We start from the raw sequence: 23,814 nt of genomic DNA, 5'->3' as shown, positions 1-23,814 counted from the left end.
ATTTTCTTGAGTTTGTTCATAATTTTACCCTAAGACATAGTGATGGTCAAGAACTTGACAGCATTAGCCATTTCACCCATCCTATCACCGATGAGATCACTCGGCTTACCCCTTTTTTGTTGAGTCAAGCCGATAGTAGTTGATTGACTATTTTTAGACCCACTAGAGGTCTCCACAGGGATTGTGTTAACCCTGTTTAACCGTTGTGATCCCTCGTTGATACGAAGGGTTGAACCACTTTCATGGTCCTCATCATCGTTAGATGAAAGGCGAACTGCCTCAAACCCATATTCATTGGACTCGGAGTCAGACTTGAACTCATTTCTTGGTCATCGTCGACCCGAAAGTGGTGAGAAGTATGTTGTGCTCGCAAATGACTCATAAGCACAGTCATTGCCGAACATGAAGGCCATGTTATTGTATCTGTCAATATGTTTCCCACGCACTCTTTCTGCGAATGGGTGAGACTGTAAAAACAATAAATGGATTCTTATTAGCACGTTGTCAGCAATCGCAACACCTAAGTAAGAGATATATATATATATATATAAACAAAGTTATCTACAAATAGTTATGAGTAATACTTACCACAATATACCCATCCCACACATCCTCCGTCTCCAGAATCACATCCAAAACTAGAAGCATTTAGCATGTCCTTCACGGCCCAATAGAATCTTTTTAAGGTACGTAAGCGGTTTGAAATGTGTTTATTCTCTAGTTCAATACCACATTTATCAAAAAATTTATTGATTGTGACCTTATATGCTTTTGGTTTGAAGTCGATGTCACTTTTCCTTCCAAGTTTGACTTGTTCGAATAGTGCATCTACTAATGCATTATCCATAGGATCAGTCCACTGAATCCGAGCTGATTTCTTACTAATTATAGGTTTTCTATTGGTAGTTGATGTCAAAGTTCTCTTACTCGAAGTACCGAATATCTTACTCGGAGATGCGGTTGTTTTTTTTTTTTTTTTTTGAGAGCTTATATCTTTTGTGGAGGAACCCGTTTCATTCTTATCTCTTTTTCCTTGTAAGAACTCCATAAGAAGTTCATTTTACCTACGCATTAGTAATAGTAATGGAAATAGGAATACATGAAATAAAGAAACATACTAGCAATATGAGTTAATGGAAATTAGATATCATGACATCCTAAATACTGTATCACATTAACTGTTCTATAGCAGGCAGGGTAAATATCTGTTAAACGAAAATCCATGCATACTTCAAAACTAACTTAACCACACACAAATCCCAATTACGAAAATACTATTAAAAAAAATCTGCTGTTATAGAAACAACATTATACATAAATAGAAAATTTTCAAAGTCAGTGTCGCTATCAGGTGCAAACGAGACTGTCATTCCACATCCTATCTGCAATCTCATTCCTCTTTTTCACCCATTCTTCTCTTGCGCGGTCTGTCACGCGAGATAATGCGCGATCTTCTTTTACCGCAGTTACCTCCACGGGAGATGGTGAAATGTCGTCAAAACTGTCTCCACTATCCTCAAATGCTTCAGTAAAACCATCTTCACTACAAACACGGATGAAGTTGTGTATAACATAGCAAGTTATAACAATCTTTACTTGAGTTATAAACTTGAAATGTGGTGCTACACGTAATATAGGAAAACGGTCTTTTAAGAGACCGAAACTATGTTCTACGACATTTCGCAGCTGGGCATGACGATAATTTAAAAGTTCTTTCTTATTAGCAGGTTTACGTCTCGTACAAAACTCATTCAAATGATTTTGACACCTCGATAAGGTGCCATAAACTCAGGAGAATGCGCATATCCCGCATCAACGATATAATATTTCCCTACACAAAGCAATGTATTAATATTAAGGATATGTTCATTTAACATGTTACTACTTTAGAAGAAATAACAACAATATTTATTTACTACAACGAATAAAGAACACAACCTGGTCGACAGGTTAACGCATTTTTTAAAACACAAGCATCAGAGGCGAAACCATCCCAACCCGCATGCACATATACAAATTTCATGTCAAAAGTACAAGCTGTCATTACATTCTAAGATAGAAAACCTTTCCAATTTCGAAAGGTGGCGCTTGCTTTTTTGGGTAAATATGCGAGTATATGAGTCTCATCGAGTACCCCAATACAATCCTACAAGAAAGTTGATATGACTTTTAGGTTGTTATTTAATAATCATCACATACTTCATATATATATATATATATATATATATATATATATATATATATATATATATATATATATATATATATATATATATATATAACAATCTTAGAATGTTTTACCTGAAAGTATGAATTTCACATTGGATTATTAGATATCTCTTTGGGAGTATGTAAACCTGAGAACTTCACATATTTCGGATAAAGTCCAATTACAACATCAAGAATTCTTTGGAAATGGCGACTAACTGTCTTCCCAGACCTTGAAAAACGATGACCAATGACACGGTTTCGTACATTGTGACCGATAGCATGCAGGAACATTACCACTTGTTCCTCTAAGTTGCACCTCATTGAATCAGAAAGTAAATTTTTATCTCTAATTAGATAGCACAATTCGAAGAACTTATCCCGACTTATTCTTAGCTGTGCTAGACAGTAAACATCGCTCTTCTTAATGATTCCATCTATGAATTTATTTCTCTCTATTGACCACCTTTAAGCAAAGCCTTGATACAATAACGGCAATAATATTCAGCAGCTCCCATAACACACACAAACGCTGGAATCACGGTTAATGCAGCTACTATTTTATTTTCATTCCAATCACTACTGGAGGACTGATCACGACTAGAGTCACCACTATGAGACCCCATAAGACAAATAGGGAACTGACCTGTTATTCTTTTCCATTATTTTCTATTTATTAGTGGAAATGACAATAGAATACTATATGTACAACAAGGAATTAAAGTACACAGAACGTGAGTTCAAATCACAACATATGGATTCTTAACATGATTGACATAAGCAATCTATATATATATATATATATATATATATATATATATATATATATATATATATATATATATATATATATATATATACACACACACACAGTCAGGCAGTCTCAGACATAGCACATGTTACAGTCAAGCAAAATGAGTTCGTGATTACGAAAAGTTTAATAATAACATAGAGAAAAATACACTTAGACTAAAATAACAGTGAGTAGTAATATATGTTTGATTTTAAGTGCATATCGGCAGTGTAATTACGCGCATTCATTCTTTCTTACAATGGAATGAACCAGTTAGTATCAGGATCTGCACGTATGCGTGACTTGTCTGCATCAGTGGGCGACAGTCAGACCTCAATATTTACTGATTTCAAAAATAATTTGGAATACATAATCGAATTGATCGTGGAGTATCTTTAAAATACAGTTTGAAAAACATGAAATTATATGCTAGTCTTTCAGACATCTGTTCCAGCCATTGAATATTCACAATACAATAGAATACAATCATTACAAACAAGTGTTTGAATATGCATCCTATCGGCCTTATGAGAAAAAAAGATGGTGCAAATGAGTATTACCTTCAACAATCAACAAGCTACTAGATGTTACAAACCCTACAAAATGTTTTTAGAACTGAAGTTTTTTTGTGGAAGAAGATGGAAGAAACATTTTCTTTTATAGCCATATATGAAAGAGAGTTAGTAACGGTCAATGGAGTTCATTATTCTCACACTGGATGACATACAAAGGTCATGTCCCAGGTGTTAGGAGGTGAATCCATCTCCCGGATACACTTCTGATATACTGTGTTGTCATAAAGATCTCCCTTTCAAGAAAATCAGAATTGGGTATATTGCATGGGACACCCTCTTTGTAGGGTATAGAAGAGAACTGTCTCCACAACCCTATTCAACTGCTCCAACAAAAGAAGGTACATGGAGAGAAACTATATCCACAACACAAAGGATGGATACTCTCAACTTAAAACACTAATCACCTTTTGTCCCTGAAACTATAATGAAAAGAAAATAAACTACCTGGTTTCACAGAATCTATTAGAACAATCTATATTGGGCGAAAGAAGAATCGATTTATACCAGGATCAAGCAGCGGTTAAACTCATCTCATCTTCATCGTAGCCGAAGACGAAGAGGTTAACATCCAGCTAAACGTCCCAGATATAGTCGGAGAGGCATGATCTCATCTGTCACAGGAGTGAAGACGAACGGAGAAGAAGGAGGGTGCATAAACGCGCTATGGACCACTGAAACACCTTCACTTTCAAACTCTTTTTTTCATTGCAGGCGGTGCAATGCAATGAACGCATTGCACTACATGATGAGAAGATTCATGACAACATAGACGCATGGCATTGATATTCTGGTTCAGCGATGTACTCAAGCGGCACGTGTACGCTGGATTTTAATTCGATTTCAAACGCCGGTTATTGTATTATTTAATTTAAAAACAATGCCATACCATCTGGGCCGTTGATCCAAACATGCCCTAAGTCCTTCCCAAGTCCTTGAGCTTAGGACCCGAGTGCATGCCCAGCCCAGCCCAGCCTGACCCGTGAGCTCAGGAATCGTTCTTGGGTTGGGCCCTACCCGGGCCCACTTTGGGTCTGATGGACCTTGATGCAGATGCACACTCGGGCTCGGATATAATCCACTCGGCCCAAAATGCACCTTGGCCTATCTTAGTTGCCACTGCCACAGTATTTCATTTGTCATTTTCACAGTGGCCCCACATGATGAATGGTGGCGCACACATGCAATGCAGGGATTATCTTTCATCAGGTAGGCCTCACATGTAGGCCCACTACTCTGCTGGGCCACGTGTGAGAAAATGGAAGATTGATTTTGTGCCAAGGGTATAAGTGTCGTGGAGAACTGCCCTGATGGGCCCATGTTTTCATGGTGAGCCACCTCATGCACGAGCGTTGTATTTATCATCCTTTGATGATATGAGGGGGCCCACAGGTTGGTCATTTAGACTGTTGTCCTACCATGAATGGACCCTACCCAAAATTTAGAAGAATGAACTATTTTTAACCGTCCAATAAAGTCCTTTTGCATGTTTTCTGTCCTTTTTCGGATGTCCATCGATGTGGGGCCTACTAGATCAACAGTCTGGATCACCCACCTGTGGGCCTGGATCAACAATCTCGTGGGTGAGTATGTAAACTAATATCAGTAATTTCTCCACAGAACTAGCAATGTGTCTATGGACTGGGCCCACTAAATGGAAGCACACAGGCCACCCCTGTGAAAATACTGACCGCCTTCTGCAGCTATGAAAAGCCTTAGGATTCAAATGGGCCGGGAAACGAACGAAATTCATGAGTCGATGCTCAACTGGGTCAGGTTGACAAGAAGACCTGTCCGACTTGGCCCGGCTGTATGCTGGGCCGGACTATATTTCTTGTCTCTACCACAAGAGAAGAAAGGAAATCAATCATGAAGTCCAACGTTCAGAGATCTAGCTCGTCTGTCTAGAGGACCCCACCTACAATTGCCCAGACTAGGCCGAGTATAGCAAGCTTTGGACTGAGCTCCAAAGCCCACAGGTTGAACATGGGCCTTAGTTAGACTCATTGGTGGGCCATGAATGGCATGAGCCCGAACCACTACCTACATATACTAGGCTAGGCCTTGAGTCAGGTTCATAGCTCATGGGCTTAAGTCGGAGAATCTTGGCTCACTCGTCAATTTAGAGTTGGGCATCGAGTCGAGTCAGACTGAGTTAGGGTTGACCCGACTCAATCCGGTTTTAAAATAGACCTGACATGAACTCAACCCAACTCGGTACCGAGTCCAGCATGCCTGACCCGATCCAAGTCCGGGTCTAGCCTAGACTAATCTGAACCGAGTCCGACCTGGTCACAAGTACCGAGTAGAGTCGGGTAAATCTAAGTTTCACACACACACACACACACACACACACACACACGAGTCGAGTTACCGGGTAACCCGAACTTGACTCGGTTTGAGTTTGGATTGGACGAAGTCTACTCGGTTCGGATCAACTCATCCACTTGGTTCGTATCGAGTCGGGTCTGAATGACTCGGACGAGTCGAGTCATCCCGTGCCCACCTCTACTTGTCATGATATGCTATTATTAGTTGAGTTAGCAATATAGCTAAGGGTGGCAAGGCCGAGCTTTGGACCCGGTCTTGGACCTATTAGCTTTTCCTGTGAGCCATGCTTGGGCCTGAACAAAAATCCTTTTAGCCTAACCTAGCCCAGACCACCCTACTTTGTATGTAGGTAGAGGTGTACACGAGTCGAATTGAGTCGAGCTGGGCACGACTCGACTCAGCTCAGCCACTTGCTGACCCCAACTCGAACTCGGCTCGGCTTGGTCCTGGAGCCTGATTGGAAAACTCAACTCAATTCAGTTAGCAACTCAAGCTAGTTCGAGCCGAGTTCAAGCCAAGTTCATCTGTGCAGCATTTTCACAAACACATAGACTACATCTTTAAAATCTCACTGTATGTAAAACAACATCAATGGTTTTATAGGTATTTGATAAAAAAAAATTAAGCAACATAAAAATCAAGAAAAAAAAAGGTATTTGTTTTATATACATACCTTCCTTGCCACTAGCCACACTTCGTTGAGTCATTTCATCAAACATTTGGTGAGGACAGGTGGAACGGGAGTGGATTAAGTCGTAGAGGTTGTCGTTCGGGCACTGAAGAGAGTCGAGTTTGAGTTGAGGTTAGGGTTTTTAAGGTTTGGCAAACGGTTGAGACGAGAGGGCACTGGAGGTTATGGTTTTTTTATTTTTTTATTTTTTTATTTAAAAAAAACCTATTTTGGGTATCCTATTTTTTAATATATACTTACACAAAAATCGATCCGAGTCAAACCGAGTTGAGTCAAGTCAAGCTAGGTCTAGCTCGGACTCGACTCGAAAAGTTTCGAACTCAATAAAATTGGCTCGACTCGGCTTGAACACAGTTTCGATCCGAGTCGAGTCGAGCTTTTCCGAGTCGATATGAGTGAGAACAAGCTAACTTGACTCCTGTACACCTCTATATGTAGGTCTTATATCCTACAAATACTCCATTCATCAGGTAACCCAATGCATCTGCGTCTTGAACTTCTTGATATATATTTCTTTGTGCATGTGTGACCCACCTGATCAACCCGTAGATTAGGAGCATTCAAGTGGGAAATAAGGATTTTATCAATTTTCAAGCCAGATTAGGTTAGCTCGGACTCGCTCAGGCCTTAGGACCTTAAGCGGTTGGGTCAGGCCCAGGCCTAGCATGGTCTGGCTCAAACCTAGGAAATTGCCACCCCTAAATCATGCCTTCAAAGTTTTTGCTAACTAACATAAACCATTAACACTAATCAAAGAGATTATTAAGTGAGCTTTTTAGTGGAAGAGAAGGACTCATAGCTCACCCACATAGCCAATGATGAAGTGGGCCATTGATTAATGGAGTCTGATGGGAACTTGATTTTAGTGTGTTTCATTGAATGTTCTCTGCCCCAATTCCTAAAGTCGAAATTTGTATCTGCTTCATTTTCAATGGTTCACACATCGCTGAAGGTGTCGCACCCAAGTCACACTCTGCTTTACCTCTCTTAGTGCCTACCTAGCGCCAAGTGGGTGGAACTTTCATGAGATCCACCCCGTCCGTCAGGTACCCAGCCTCATCTTCACCATGGAACCCAAAAATGATGATGATCCAAAACTCAGGTAGGCCACACGATGGGAAACAGTTGAGAAGGGTCTTCCACCATTAGTTTTGTGTAGGGCCCACCGTAGTGTTTATACACCATCCAATCCTCTCATCTGATGTGCCTGATCAAAATGAAAGGACTACCCAAAAATGATAGTATTCCAGTTTCAAGTTATATAAAGAGTTTTTTTTATATTACTTGAAACTGGGCCAGTGTTGAATTGGCCTTGTTTTCAGCATCAAGGCTAAACAAGGTTAGATGAACTTAATGGATGGGTTGTATTTCAAAATAATGTTATAACCGTTGCCACCTCATGATCGTGAATTTTGAATTTTCTTTCCTGCTACAATAAAATCCATAGAGGACTTCTTATTAAAGGGAAATGGGCATAGATCATAGTCCGAAAATGATTTTTTTCAATACAAATTTCCATGTAAGGCTTTATTAACTAAAAAATGGGATTCATGTAGTGGACCCCAATGTTGTTGATGTTCCAAATCTTTTGACAGCTGCTCGATGCCATTGGAAAAATCCAAAAATCTCATCGTTTGATGCCATCGAGAGCTACTCGATATTATTGATAGCTGCTCGATGCCATTGGAAAAATCTGAAAATCTCACGATTTGTTGTTGGACACTTTTGGTGTCCTGCAAGATGCTATTCAAATGGGTTCAATGTCATTGACAAGCCATCGATGACAACAAAGTGCCATTAAGAAAATTTGGAAAATATATGTTTAGTCACTAGAACATTTTGGTGTTTAGTTCAATGACATCGAAGTGGTTCGATGCCATCGAAGGTTGTTCGATGCTAAGGCTTAGATGATGATAACAAATTTCAATGTAAATGATAATTTTGAATAGCAGTTCGTGAAAATTGATTTTATCTCGGAATGCTATTTGGAAGACACTGCCTATTCTAAATATTATTATTTTTCTTCTTCTTAAAATTTTGTTTGGATAGCATTGTTTGAAAAAAATGATTTTATAAAAGGAATGCAATATGAGATAGTTATTATTTAGTAACTCTATTGCACATATGCAATCTTCGATTTCCAATGATCTAGTTGGATATAAAGCATACTATTTACTATTTTTTTAGTTATTCTTTTATTACATCACAAAGCATCTTTTGCAATGTATGTTTTTAAAATCACATAGAGCACATTGTGGATGGACCATTCAAATGACTCTATGATAGTTTGCTGCCATTTTAAAAATGGGGATAACTCTTCAACTATTCCCATACACATGGCATTGTTTTGTCGTAATCCAGACAGTGTAAGTTGCTAAACCAAAGGAGAGAGAGGAAAAAAAAAAAACCAAGAGATTACTATCTAATTTTGTCCATGGACTTGGATTCCCCACTATTTTAGTTTTGACCACCCCATTGATTGTAATCAATTGGATGGTTAGGATTTTTTTGAATGTTCTAGATGGCCAAACATGAGTGCCTCATGGGAGGAGAATGAGTCAACAAACATTTGAAAATGGCGCTAAAACTATCTCAGGGTCTAGCCCGTGCTTTTCTCCTTCAGGTAAAGATGTTATACTATTCATAGAACATGTGCTAATGTGGCACAAGTTTCTGGAATCAAAACCGTTCATCAATTGGATCTGTCCTCCTAGATGTGCTGATGCCAGTGTGAATGAAATTCGACTGGTGAAAATAATTTCTCCCAGTTCATAGTGACTAGTGAAAATAAAATAATCTCCAAGTTCATTGTGACTACTGAAAAGAATATCTCCCAGTTCATTGTTCAAGTTCATCTATTTTCAAGCATTTTGGGCAACCTTATAAGTGGACCAGCTTGAGCTCTGGGCCAGAGCATCTTTGAGTGAGACACAACAGATGGACAGGTTAGATCTTCAACAGGTTTGATAGTAGCATGTTGATCTGTACAGGGGGCAGCCTTGAGCCACAGGGTTCACAACAGAAGTGGCCAGAGAGCCATTTCTCAATTTCGGCCAGCACCACTTTAGACTCTAATTTGCCTATGAATAAATCATTTTATTTCAAAATTGGCAGCCAAACATGCAACTAGTGCTCACATATGGGCGGAAAAAACAAAATAAATAAATAAATAAAAATTCTTTTTGCAGGCATCTCCCAAAGAAGACCCCAAGAGATGAAGTTAGTTACATAGTATAATTCAATCGGATCTGTTACAACAATCAATCAATCCTATCTTTTGAATTCGAATCTATAGAAGAGCTTTATAGATTTCTAGTCGGCCACGTGAAGAAGATATGCTATTAATCAGTAGAATAATGCATTATTGTATATGACTATTTCCTAATTAAATAACCCCACATCACATGGGGAGAGAGAAGATACTCTTTTCTCTAAAAAAGAGAGAAACCCCCATTAAAAAATAGATGCTTGCAACAAGAAATCCAATTCTCAAAAAGCAGCAGAGATGCATAGAGCAACAGACCAAAAGGCTTTTTTCTCCAACAGAGGAAACGGCCATTTTCAGATTTCAGCCCCCACATTGAAGGCAAAATGCCAAACAGGCTTCTCAGCCCTAGGCCCCCCTCCAAATAAAATAAAAGAATGAAAAAGGGAGAGAGAGCAGAGAGAAACAGTGCAGGTGGAATCAGTACAGAGCATACATGTATATTACTATTCTCAACCAGATAATGATGCTGGTCACTTGCCAACGATAAGCTAGTGTGCCGGAAAGAGCTACAATGACTCTACATACAATTGTGGGCTCCCACAACTGTGTGGTCGAAATGGCTTAAACAGAGGCCCGCCAGATGAATCTGGAACCCTGAAAAATAGGCCTGAAAGGAGCACCTTTTCAGATGCAAGCAAAGCTGTGTTTGGATGAACAAGTGAACTGGACAGTGATCATTGGAAGAGGTAATTACCTGAAATAAATGAAGTTTCCTAGCATTCATCCAAGGAAGTAACCATGGAATTGCAGTTACATTCCTCTTAAATATAACTGCAATCTGGAGCAAAGACCTCAATGTGAATGCTAGGGAAGGAAACTACATTTTGGGTCATTTGGATTTTGGTTGGACTAAATTGCAATTCAACAGAATTGGACATCCAAACACATCATGAAGATTTTTTTTCCTTTGAAATAAGGGATCAAACTTTGGAAAGGGTCCTCAAAACAACTTGCACAAATACTAACCAAACAGGTCCACAAACACAAAGCACTTTACAGATTAGAAGTCCTCCAACACTGTGGGGGAACAAGAGTAACTCATAGAAACACCTTTAAAATAGAATTACTTAGAGAATCTCTCACTCATGTCTCCTTGGAAAAAAAAAAAAAACTCAAAACAGCAATCACATGACATAGATTTCCAGCACGATAAAGATAAAAGAGCATCTAACCCATGATCCCGCCTTCTGGCCTAGGCATTGACTTCCTCCCTTTCGATTCCATTCCGTGGCAATCTCCTCACGTGTTTCCAACCTACCCCCAACAACGTTTGGAAGTTTCCCACTGCTGCTGGATTTCTCCCTTTCAAGTGCCCTTTGGTCAGAAAGCATTAATCATGTTCAGATACCAGCTTAGTTCCGGCTCCTGCACTTCTCCATGGCCCTTGGAGCTGCAGTTGCACGAGAGAAATTGTAAGAGCATGGAAAGCAAGTACTCAACTGAAACAACACCAATGCAGATATCTTGTGGGTAGAACAGTATAGGGGAATGAAATTGAGTGGATTATGCAGACCTCTTGCAGGTAGAACAGTATAAGGGAATGGAATTGAGTGGATTTCACTGAATGGAAGTATAGATTCTGCTAGTTCATTCCTAAAGTCATCCGTTTGTTGTTTCACCAAAGTCCCCAAGCTTATGTATAGACAAATGCAAGGATGCAATGCTCATCTCTAGATGAGGAATCGCAAGATGATCGACCTATGGATATGCAGTGCAGTTGAGTTTTCAGTGGAGCCCATGTTTCAAAGCACCAGATCATTCGTATGTTGGGCCATACCGCCATGCATGGCCCATGATTCAGATTTTACAACCTGGGAGATTTATGGCATGTGGATCCATCCACGGTAGGCCCAAACATACAAATGGTTTGGATCACCTAACCATGGGGCCCACTTATACAAACTTAAATCCCCAGTATAGTGGATGGAGGCTGGGTAGGCCAGGGTTGCGGGGAATTTCCAGAGGGGTCTTGTCCAAGATTATAAGGTGGCAATTTTCATTGGTGAGAAAGGTCGGTCAGCAACATGATACAGATATAGTCTCCCATGGGGCATCTGAAACAAAATTCTAATGGATGTTCACATGCAAACCCAGGTCCTTCAGGTCGGGGAAGTGTTCTGAGAAGCAATAAAGGTGACATACTTATGATGGAATATTCGAGAATCGGGAACCTGCAGTGAGGTGGGCTCTAGTGAGGTGGAGGTTTTGCAACTAGGAGAACATTTCCACATATTTGAAGTCTCCTTCCAAAGGACTCTCATCACTTAAGGCGAGTCTCACAATGTCAGCAAGTGGGATCTTCCAATGACACAGGAACATCGAAGTCTGCTTTTAGTGTATCTGAGGTAAGATCCGTTTTGGCTCCAATGTCCGAAGGCACACAAATCAAGTAGCCGATTCCCTTGCAAATGCAGGGATGGGAGGGATACATGGAACCAACTCTTTGGTGCCTCTCCTTTAACATTGTTCTTAATAAAAATTTCAGTTAACGTTCAAAAAAGTGGATATCCTCAGGTCAAGGATCATATAATTCCACCTAGAAACAGGCAGAACCAACTAAAATTCAAGAAAACCATAAATCAGAAATTAACTTACCTAGGCCAATGGCATCAGCACTCTTCATGATCCGCAGCCTCTTACATGAATCAGTAAACATCCTGCAACAAATCCAAAATAAAGGTAAGAAGAGGAAGCAACATCCATAGTTTCTTTTAGACAAATTGACTCTGAATGACTTGCCAATAACAGAAAGAACTTCATGTAGTTTGTATGCATTGTAAACAGTCAATGATGTTTCTACTTCAAAAGAATGGATTAAAATGCACTCATGAAATACTACAATACTCTCTACTGAAATTTTCCTGTGCAATCTTCTCATTGGAGACTTCTAGGTTGCATCGATTCCTTAAATGGTGACTTTCAAACACTTTTGGTTCCTCTTATAAGACCTATGCCACAAGGATATGACATTTCATAATTGTGCCATGTCACCATGTGTCTGTCTGCATGTTCAATACTCCTAGACACAGTGATAGCGGACAACCGACTAGTGCACCAAAAGCTCTATAGCTGATGAAGAAGGACCGATTTATCTCTATATGCAGGCCCTCCCAGGCAAACCTAGGCAAGACCACCTTGTGGACAACCCCCACTTGACACAGGTCCTCGAATCGCACGGTCCCATAGTGGGCTTCACACAAACCCCTTCTCGTGGATCACCCCACCCTAGCGTAGAGATACGGTGCATCCTTGAAATCACATCAAGATGCCCCTGCATCATCCCACCACGCCGATGAGGAGACTCGACCACCAGGCTTTCGCACTGATATAATTTTGATAGCAGACAAATGACCAGTTTATCTCTATATGTAGGCCCTCCTAGGCAAGACCTCCCCATGGGCCCCCAAATCGCACGATCACATAGTGGGCTCCACCTCGTGGCCATTTTGCATCATATAAACCCCACCTTGTTGGCCACCCCACTCTAGCGTGGAGATACGGTGCATCCTTGGAATCACACCAAGATACCCTTGCATTACACAATGCCTATAAAGGATGACAAGTGTTTTTTATCTTAATAGTATGATGCCAGGCCCATTTCTTTGATATTATACATGGGTTGTAAGTTCTAAAGAGTGGCACCTCTGGCTTGGTAATCCTAGATCGACCGTTTGGCTTAATATGGAAAAATTTTGCATAGTTGGGGTAGGTTGAAACTAATTAAATGAGAAAAGAAGAGTGTAAATAGGTCCCCCCAAGTTATAAGATATTCAGACAATGATTGGAGGAGAGGCTTGGATGATAGAAAAAGCACTTCAGGTTTTGTACTTTACATGGGAGATACTACTTTCACGTGACAATCAAAGAAACAATCGATTGTTACCCTTTCGACATATTAAGCCAAACGTGTAGCCGCATTATCAAGGGTGTCATGTGATTTGGCAAAGGAATCTTCTCAAAGAACTTCAAATGCACCAAGAGAAGCCTACAAAGATCCATGTTGACAACAATTCCTCCATTGCCTTAGCTAAGAATCCCATATTTCATAAAAGGAGCAAGTATTTTGACAATCGCTTCCACTTTAATCTAGGAGCACATGAAGAAGGAGATACTACTTTCACGTGACAATCAAAGAAACAATCGATTGTTACCCTTTCGACATATTAAGCCAAACGTGTAGCCGCATTATCAAGGGTGTCATGTGATTTGGCAAAGGAATCTTCTCAAAGAACATCAAATGCACCAAGAGAAGCCTACAAAGATCCATGTTGACAACAATTCCTCCATTGCCTTAGCTAAGAATCCCATATTTCATAAAAGGAGCAAGTATTTTGACAATCGCTTAGTTTGGGAAGGTAGAAACTCATTAAATGAGAAGAAAGTGTAGAAACTCATTATGGGTAGTATGAGACCCCTTGCGATGTCACAAGATCAAGCTGCTGATATTTTCAAAAAACCCCTCAAAGCCAACAACTTTAATAGGTTAACAAATATGTTTGAAATAGTCTATGGAATAAAATTACGTTTAAAGGAAGGGTGTAGAGAAGTAAACCAAATTTTGTAATCATACAAGTTTGTAAGGGCATTTTTTAGAAGATATAGTGCAAGACAAGACAAAAAAATTTATGGGTAGTTTGGGAAGGTAGAAACTCATTAAATGAGAAGAAAGTGTAGAAACTCATTATGGGTAGTATGAGACCCCTTGCGATGTATCAAGCAAGAAATACTTCATAATAGCAAGATTTATCCACAATATTTTCTTGAAGTCTCTCTCTCTCTTGTTCCACTCCTTATTTGTGCATAGTGTGTCCAAGGCCTTTGTGCACATCAATGGACCTTAACCGTCTCTCAATAGACCACAAATCGAAAGTTCAGATTGTCTCATCGAGGAAGTCTTTTAAGCATATTCAATTTGTGGTGTTATATGATGAACAATGGTCTAAATCATGGGCCCCACTTTTCAAAATTGAAAACCCGTGTATACCACAAACATCGTTGCCATAAGTCATACAAATTCTACCCTAATTGTTATTATTTACTTTTATGCGGTATAATACATCCAACCAGTGATCGAAGTCACTAAATCATGGGCCCCACGTTTCAAATTTGAAAAACCGTGTAGACTACAAATATTGTGGCCATGAGTCATACAAATCCTGTCCTAATTGTTATTTACTTTTTGATTCTTTACAGATAATCACAATACAAGCATGAGTTATAATTGTGAAGTGAGCCCAACAGGCTTGGAGACCTGCATAACATGCAAATTCTTATTGCCTCAATCAGACATGCCTAAGATACACATAGGTAGAAAAGGGCAACCCATACACATGATATGGAAATGGTAATCCAAAATTGAATAGACGATCTTTTCTTGGCTATCTATCGTTAGTTAATGAATTCATTGAAGTAGAGAAACTACAACAAAACAAAACTAACAGTGTAATGTTTTTTTTGCCCCATACTCTGTTAATTATTATTAATGTATATATGACTGTTAGTTACTAAAGTATTACTGATGTGTGTGTGTGTGTGTTTCCTTCCACTTGTGTCGTGATCTCTGAAAATTGATGTCCAATAGCAAACATGCAAATCATGTCCAAGCAGAGAAGCACTAATGAATACTCAACCTGAGTCTTCAAATGGTGTACTTGGGTTTGTGGTTCTTAGAAGAGAACATGATTCAGTAGTCAAGACTGGTGCTCTGTTGCATCCCACCATAGGTGCACCATGCCCAAAGAATTGCCTTGATTGAAATATTGAAGTCACTGATCTTCTTTCCCATTCAGTTAAGTGTGGACAGTCTGAAGGCTACAAACTGAAAGGTTGTGATTATCCTATCAAGGGGATCTTAGGAAATAGGCAATCCTGCTGGATCACAACAGACCAATGGTGGTCTGGATTGCCAAAACATGGGCCCCACTGGTCAGAACTGAAAACCTACTGTCAAAAGCCTTGGTCAAGAATCCCATAATTCCTCATCAAAGCAACATTTACTGGCTGCCGTTCAAAAAGAAGAAGAAGATGCTATTGGCACAACAATGGAATATCCATGTTTTACCACAAAGAGCTAGGCCCTGTTTGGTTGCAACTTAAAAATGAGTTCACCCCATTTTTGTTAACACTAATTGTGTATTTAGCGATTTGACGAGGATTAAAAATAATCTTTTTTTTGAAGGATGGATTAAAAATAATCTTGATAACACATAATTTATATAAACAAGGATCCCTAATACATAATCATTTAACTAAAATGGGATGAACTCATTTTGAAGTGACAACCAAACGGGGTCTTAGTGCATTCTAGAAATTAAGTAAAACTTCAAGATACGACAGGAATTATGTATGAAGACTCAGAAAGCGTACTCCCAGGGGACATCTCCTACAAGCATCCAGTCTCCATCTTTATCCTCATAGGTAAGCACATACTCTGACCCATGTAGAAGATCCCTCAGCTTGCTCTCGCTCAGCATGTCCCTCCCTGGAACTCCATGGGAACCATACTGACCTGAAATAATATGCAAACAGCAGTAACTGGACCCATGCCGACCACATTCCATAGAATACAACATGTTGACTTAGCATAACACAGATAACAAAGGTCTAAAATTGAAAAACTTAATTATAGTGTCACAAATAACTCACCGATCGTAAAACAGCTGAACATTTTCTCGAGAGCAGAAGAGAGCTCGAGATAAGTAGAGTAAGTTTTCAGGTCTACCTTCCTCAAGTAAGGAGCACCATCCATGCTGACCTTGACAAACAGAGCTCCTGAACTGGGTTTTCCATCCACTTCCTCATTGTTCTTGGAGGTGGTGGCCAAGGTGTTCTTTCTAAATGATCTTATCGGTGGCCAACCTACAACCTGTGCCCTGTCATGAATAGAAGATGATATGATAATCAGATGCTTAAACAAAAGCAAAGAAACTCTTCATTTTCATTTATAAAAGTCAATATTTACTTGGCCGCAGGTGCATTTCCATTATTATTAGAGGAAGCCATCTGGCTGTGGTTCATGTCGCTGGGGCCACGAGTCCTGTCCTGTGATGACTTTGGAGGCACGATCTCTTTCAGCATGGCAGACGATGCTCCAGATTGTTCCTTGATAGAAACAGGCTTCACTCCCGCATTAGGCAATGCCCTGGATGACAGAATTGAATTTATCCCTGCGTTTCCGGTAAATTTCCCTTGTGCCACAGATTGAGTGGTATCTGTCTCAGGTCTGTCTGTTGGAAAGATCCACTTCCCATCTGTAAACACAGAACTTTTTACCTCTGAGAACCCATCCATGGCATCGGAGAATCCTCTTTTGTTGCCAGATACAACAGTTTTCTGCGATGTGGAGAAGATGCCATCCTTTAAAGGATGCAAAGGAAACAGGGGTTTCTCATCCAGTTTTCCCGAGCTCAACAGACAGAGCTCTGGCTCCCTAACTGGAGATTGCGATCCAGGAAGCCCAAGCCTCAGCTCAGTTGCCTTCAAATTCAGACTGGTATCCTTTTCCTCAGACAAGCTTGAGACTACAGAACTTTCCACTGAAGAACAGTCGGATAATATCATGTAATTATGCTCTTTCAGTCCTGAGTTGTTCTGGCAAGTGCTCTCTGTAGAGGCAGAAGAAGCCTCTAGTGACACATTGCTCCCTTCCTCCTCCACAATGCCAAGTGGTGGTGACATTAGATTGCAAATACTTCAAAATCTCCTTCTAACCTATTTTGAAAAGAAAACCAAGCAAAACTCTTCAGAATAGAAAGAACCATATGCCCGTGGAACTCAAGCACCTTATTGTCCAAGAACCCTGATACTCTTTTAATGTAAAAGGAAAAGAGGTGCAACCTAAAAGAATCAAGAATCTACTGTGAAAAATTTCTTTCCATCTTGCAAGCATTAACAAGTCAATCAATAAAATAAATGTTACCAGGAAAACCATCAGCAAGAAAAAGAGCGGGAATGAAAGAAGGCAGAGCATCCATTAGTGTTAATGAGAACCGATCACCTACGGGCATGGTACCACGAATTGAGGTACCATACCATCTTTCCCACTAGCATGCCATTTGTGTAGGACATATGTACCATCAAAATGCAGGCCCCAACATGAAGATCACCTGGCACAAAAATCAGGCTGGTCCACTCATCAGATGGGCCCAAATAGAAAGTGGATCAGCCTGCATTTCAAGAAAGATGATCTTCATGGTGGCCCTATTGTTTTGACGGTGCTGATTTCCTAAACAGGTGGCGTGCTGGTGGAAAAATGATACCATATCACAAGTTGCCTGCATGTGATCAGTTCTCTAGTATTAATAAGCAAATGACGAAAAGAAAGTAGAAAATGTTTTGAGTAAAAAAGCATCCAATAATCTCAACTTGTAAAACATACTCCAAAATGTACATGTAACATATGGGTACACATTTCCGTGCAAATATGCATTCAGATGTTCATGTCTGTATACATATATATATTTGTGTTTTTGCACACATGTATCTGGTTAATATTTCCCAACAGATCTGATACACAATACAAATGATGCCCCCTCCATTTACCCCTCAAGGCAATATGTGAGAAAGAAGTATCGATCGTGACACTGTTCATTCACTTGAAGCATGAACAGAATTTTTTTAACGGATATTACAATATAAGGGGCCATTTGGTAGACATTTGACAATGGGTTCATCTCATTTCAATTAATAGTAATTTTGTATTGGAGACCATGATCTAGAATACATCATTATGATAACTAAGATGCAACTATGCATTAGAGATCATTGATATCTAATACTTTAATCAAGGTATTCCGATGGCAACAGTGGCCATAACGGCCACCACCATTATTGTTATGATATGGCCGCAACTGCCCCCCCCCCCCCCCCCCCTTTTTTTTTGAAGAAAACTTGTATCGGTGCTCCATTTACCCCTCAAGGCAATATGTGAGAAAGAAGTATCATTCGTGACACTATGTTCATTCACTTGAAGAATGAATATAATTAAGAAAAAAATTTGTATATTACAATGTAAGGGGCCATTTGGTAGTCATTTGACAATGGTTCATCTCATTTCAATTAATCGTTTTTTTTTTTTTTTTTTGAAAAATAACTTGTATTAAAAGGGAGAACAAAAAACAAGAGAAGAAGGAACCTCTGAGGTAGCAGAACTAAGCCTCAAGAAAGGCTAGCTCTACATTAAGCCCATCCATATGCGAAACCCATTCAGCAATCAAACACTTAACAAAGGAGGACACTAAGCGGGAGGGCTTCGATTTGTTCCGAAAACACCAGTTGTTTCTTTCTGTCCAAACAGCCCACCAATTAATCGTTATTTTGTATTAGAGACCATGATCTAGAATACATCATTATGATAACTAAAATGGAACTATGCATTAGAGATCATGATATCTAATACTGTAATCAGTATTCCAATGGTAACAATGGCCATAACAGGCACCACCGTTAATGTTACAATATGGCCATAACCGCTTTTACAGCTTCTTCTTTTAATTCTTTTTTCTTTTCTTTTTTTAAGAAAACCTGTATGGGCCCAATAACTAGCTATTCAGGGCCATAATGGCCATTATGTGTCATCTTTTCTGTAACAGCCATTACAACCCGTAACGCATATTAGTTGCCACTTGCCACTGATAACAACATGTGACGGCGGTTACAACACACCATGACTTACACATAACAATGGTTAACTAAAATGAGATTAACTTATTTTCAGGCTTCTATCAATAGGCCTTAATATTTTTAACATTCTCATGTACCTAGTCATCCATTAGCCCTACCAGGGGAAATAACCTGTAGTGGAACCTGGATCTAGATATTCATAAAAAATAAAAATAAAAAAGCAAAAAGCAATAAATAAATAAATAAATACATGCATGAGTTTATGAATTAATGGATCTATGACTGACATATGCCTTATGAAACCCATATCAAATAAACAGACTTCGTTATTAGATATCTTAGCTTGGGTAAAGGAAAGAAAACCCGGAGACAGCAAGGGGTCATTTGGCAGCGTGGATTCTGAGGAGTTCGTGGAATTTCAGTTTTTTGGAACTTTGGTAGCAAGGATCTTGATTCCTCCAAAATCCCTACAAAGAGAACTTTTTGCATTCCCACTTCAAAGCTGATTTGCAAAATCCTCTCGATTCCACAGGTTTCAAAATCCACTGGATTCCAGAGGATTTTAAATCCACACTGCCCAACAAACCCAAGCACTTTCCATGCCTTAACTTTCTCTCGATCTTTTCATAGCTAAAACATCCAAACAATGATTCACAACACCAAAGTCCCAGCCAATCTCAACAATTAAACCCTATACTAGATTACCACAGACCAGATGCAATGCCCAGTTCTCGAAACCAAAACAAATACAGCTAAAACAAAAGAAGGCATGATACAGCCCTGCTCAACCGCATAACTGCAGTCAGTAGGGGCCCCACCGCAGGTGCCCATGTTAATCTTCCACAGTGGAAGATCCCAAACCTTCAGCATGTAGCCTGCGAAAAATATAGTAGCTGTCTGCATTCAACGAAAAAAATGCCAGATGTTGAAGGGTTAGGATCCTGCAATCTGGAAGATCCCCAAGGCATCCCCCATCGAAGCGAGGCCCACCAGCTCCACGGTTTGGATCACCAGATAATGAGTCCTATGTGCATGGAATCGTGTTTGTAATGAGCAGGACACCTACAATTCTGCAAGCAACATCTGCAACAGCAAAGATCAAACCGCAAAAAATTCTAGCAATGCCAACACACCTGACTTCAAGCCTAGAACAGAAATCTCAAAAATCTGGACCATTTGTTTTAATTTTCTAAATATAAAAAACACAGAAAGGCGAAAGGATGCAGGAATTTCAGGCAACGAAATCCCTAATAAATAAAACAAAGAAGAGGAAAGATTAAAGACAATATGAATATCTACTGGCAGAAAATACACAAAAGAAGGATGATTCCAGCACCGAAATCTCTAATAAATCCGGCAAATTTTATCGAAAAAGCACACATTTTATATGAGAAAAGGAGAAGTCCAAAGAGCAGAGCTTCGAAATCTTAGTTGATTAAATGAAGAATAAAATGCAGAAAACACTCGGATGTTTATGATTTTTTTATATATATTTAACAAAGAGCACAAGGAACGAATTCTAGGAGATTTTCACCGATATTAAAAAACGAAAAAAAAAATGAAAAAAAAAAAAAAGAAAAAAAGAGAAAAAGAAGAGCGGATTTAAGAAAGAAAAAATTACAAAAAAATTTACAAAATGAAATATAAGATAAGCTATTTTCACCTCAAATAAACCAAAGAGAGAGAGAGAGAGAGAGAGAGAGATTAGAAAAGGGGAAAACCGCAAAAACCAAAAAGAAGCAGATTTTAGCGACAGTAAGACAGCAGAAATCGCATGATACAGAGATTTAGGCTGCGTTTGGTTGCATAAATATCATGAAATTTCATGATTAATCAGTCTAATTTGGTTCAAAGTATCATAATATTTCACGATATTTGGTGCAACCAAACGCGCTCTTAAAAAAGAAAAAAAAAATAGCGAATTTGGGCGACTTTGGTCTCGAATCAAAGCAGAAAAAACGCAACAAAAAAGGGATTCCGACGGAAAAAAAAAAAAACAGAGAAGATATCAATCCCCTACCGGATTTCAGCCCTAACAGCTTCAGATCAAAGTAGAAAAACGAGAAAATGGCGCAAAAGTTCGAGATTCTTCAACTCACCAGAGCGATTTCAGCAGGATCAGTCCGAACAGTTGCTGAAGACGACGATCGTATCTGAGCCGTTGATTTCAGAGAGAATGAGTAAAGGGGGTAAGCTCTAAGGGCCTTCCATTTCGCAGCAGACGCTTCTCAAAATCCCAACCCGACTGAGAAAATATAAAACCTTGTCTCGAAAATTCTACCTGAAATTCAGACATCTGGCTTTTATACCACGCCGATCAAACCGAGAAGACAACGGACGGCTTCGATTCGCTGATCGTCTTTATCCTAGCCGTTTACCCTTTTTCCTGTGAAGAAATGAAATATCTGTCTCCCGTTATTTTTACAAGCTAAATTGGATTTTCCGGAAAGTGGAAAGTGCAGGCGTAAAGATTGCTTTCCTTTCACGAGGGATTATGGTGAATTATGTCCTTACGCTATCTTTCATATATATGGGCCCACTTTTTGATGATCTAGACCGTTGAAAATATTTATCATACTATGGATGATAAAAATGAAAAAAATTTACCATGATAAAATATATATCTTCATAAATTTTAAATAAAAATATATAAACGGTTAAAGAAAAGGAAAAGGTTTGGATAGATATGGTTTTCTATCTATAAGATTTTTGGGTCGTTCATTTTCTCTAAGTCCATAATAATAACGGCGTTGATCAATGGATCCAATGGGCCATTCCTTACACAGTGAGCACCATCAGGACAATGGTCAGGATGTGCACCAGAACCCAGCTGGTCACTCTCCTTTCCCCGCCGAGGAATTGTAAGTCCACGGCCCGAGACCGCGAAGTGTTACACGTTCTCGACTTTAGTACGATTGGGGGCCATGGTTCTGTGGTCCATCACTGCTGTTAGACCCATCAGATCAACGATCTGGATCAACAAAAAGCACGGGCCCACTTGTACAGAACTTATCCAGAGGTATGCACACGTGCCAGTGATGGACAAGTGTGCTTTTGTAAAATCACAGATTAGGCGGGCCACAACAGACAAAAACAAATGGACGGCTAAAAATTGTTTCGACTGTTGGTTTATTTCGTACCATGTGGCCCACACCAGGACAGCAGTGGGCTAATTTTTGAACGGAAGATTTTTTATTCCAACGAGATAAAAAGCTCAGATCTCGCCACGTGTTACAGAATGTGCGTCTGCGAGTGGATGGTCTTGGCTCCCCACGCGTGTGTATTTAGCATTTTTCTTTTTCTTTTTCTTCTCTAATTTACTGTCTCCATCTTTATAAGGGCAGTTATTTGATACTCCGCAGCCTTCGGTTCTTGATACGTATGTAGTCGTAAATGATACACGTGGCATATATTTACTCAAAATCAACCGACTAAATTGTGCAAATTAACATCTTCGAGTCACAGTAATAAAACCGAAAATTTTGAATGATCTCAACCTCTGATTCATGCAAACTTGTTTGTTGAAATCGGACCATTGGATGTTTTATACGCTTAACCATCCAATAAATGCCAAAAATCGAACGGTCAGATAATCAAATAAGCCTAGATATTAGTTAATCCCAAACTGGGTTTCATAGCTTTGGAGATTTTAATTCGAATGGGTTGTATTCCCTGTATACGAGTTCTAAATAATTTATAAGAGCCTGCGTATCACCATCACACTCTACCGGAGTATCCATATTTTTATTCTTTTTCAGAAAGAGGTATGGTGGAATACATACTCTCATATTGCTGTAGGATATATACGGACTTTATCCATTAGACCTGGTAAAGTTCAATGATCCATACCATTTAAATGATGGGCCTTCAGTGGATGGAGAAATCGAAGCTGTAAATCTCAAATTGAAATAATTAAACATTTTAATTATTCAAATTAAAAGTGACCGTCCGTACTCTTAAGAAAATAGTTAAAATGATCACAGCCTTAAAATATTCTAATCTAGTGGTTTCCTTTCCATCCCATGCCATGCAAAGTGAGGCCATCATATAAAGGGCTTGGATGGTTGGAAGATGGCCCCACATCCACACGTCAATGTCTGGATTGTATCATGTAGGAGTAACGTGGGGATGTATTCTACCGCCTTTTATACGTGCCCCATAAGGTACCATACCTGTGGGACCGGGATGTTGTGGGTCCCATGTCAACTGTACATTAGATCCAATCCGTCCATTAGACGTGCCATTTCATATCAAGCCATGGAACCAAAAATCAACCTTTTCCATAGTTTTCCGGGCCCACCTTGTTTTTACATACAATATGATCGACTCA

At 39.4% G+C, this 23,814-nt stretch overlaps 1 protein-coding gene and 1 long non-coding RNA gene across 2 annotated transcripts; one reads left to right on the top strand and one right to left on the bottom strand.

Annotated features, from left to right (window-relative positions):
* Window positions 1-10,835: 10,835 nt before the first annotated feature.
* Window positions 10,836-21,844, bottom strand: LOC131218767 (auxin-responsive protein IAA9-like). Its single transcript, XM_058213547.1, has 6 exons — window positions 21,584-21,844; window positions 16,825-17,573; window positions 16,509-16,735; window positions 16,230-16,371; window positions 12,459-12,520; window positions 10,836-11,253 (listed from the first exon to the last, which is right to left on the bottom strand). The coding sequence occupies exons 2-6, from the start codon at window positions 17,538-17,540 to the stop codon at window positions 11,216-11,218; spliced, it is 1,185 nt and encodes a 394-aa protein (XP_058069530.1). The 5' UTR covers window positions 17,541-17,573; window positions 21,584-21,844; the 3' UTR covers window positions 10,836-11,215.
* On the top strand, window positions 11,221-11,463 carry LOC131218768 (uncharacterized). The gene is made up of 2 exons (XR_009157853.1): window positions 11,221-11,333; window positions 11,386-11,463. It is a non-coding gene; the product is annotated as an uncharacterized LOC131218768 (long non-coding RNA).
* Window positions 21,845-23,814: the final 1,970 nt, after the last annotated feature.

This window comes from Magnolia sinica, chromosome 11 (genome assembly GCF_029962835.1).
Source record: "Magnolia sinica isolate HGM2019 chromosome 11, MsV1, whole genome shotgun sequence".
In the NCBI taxonomy this organism is placed as follows: domain Eukaryota; kingdom Viridiplantae; phylum Streptophyta; class Magnoliopsida; order Magnoliales; family Magnoliaceae; genus Magnolia; species Magnolia sinica.
The sequence above is the reverse complement of the archived record's forward strand: the minus strand, read 5'-3'. Positions and strand labels throughout refer to the sequence as shown.

Excerpts from the sequence above, each read along its gene's own strand:
- LOC131218767 (XM_058213547.1), bottom strand. The coding sequence starts at position 17,540 with ATGTCACCACCACTTGGCATTGTGGAGGAGGAAGGGAGCAATGTGTCA. Across the intron at positions 16,736-16,824 it reads GGAAATGCACCTGCGGCCAA|GGCACAGGTTGTAGGTTGGC; the intron begins GTAAATATTGAC and ends TATTCATGACAG. Across the intron at positions 12,521-16,229 it reads GTAGGAGATGTCCCCTGGGA|GATGTTTACTGATTCATGTA; the intron begins GTACGCTTTCTG and ends GATTTGTTGCAG.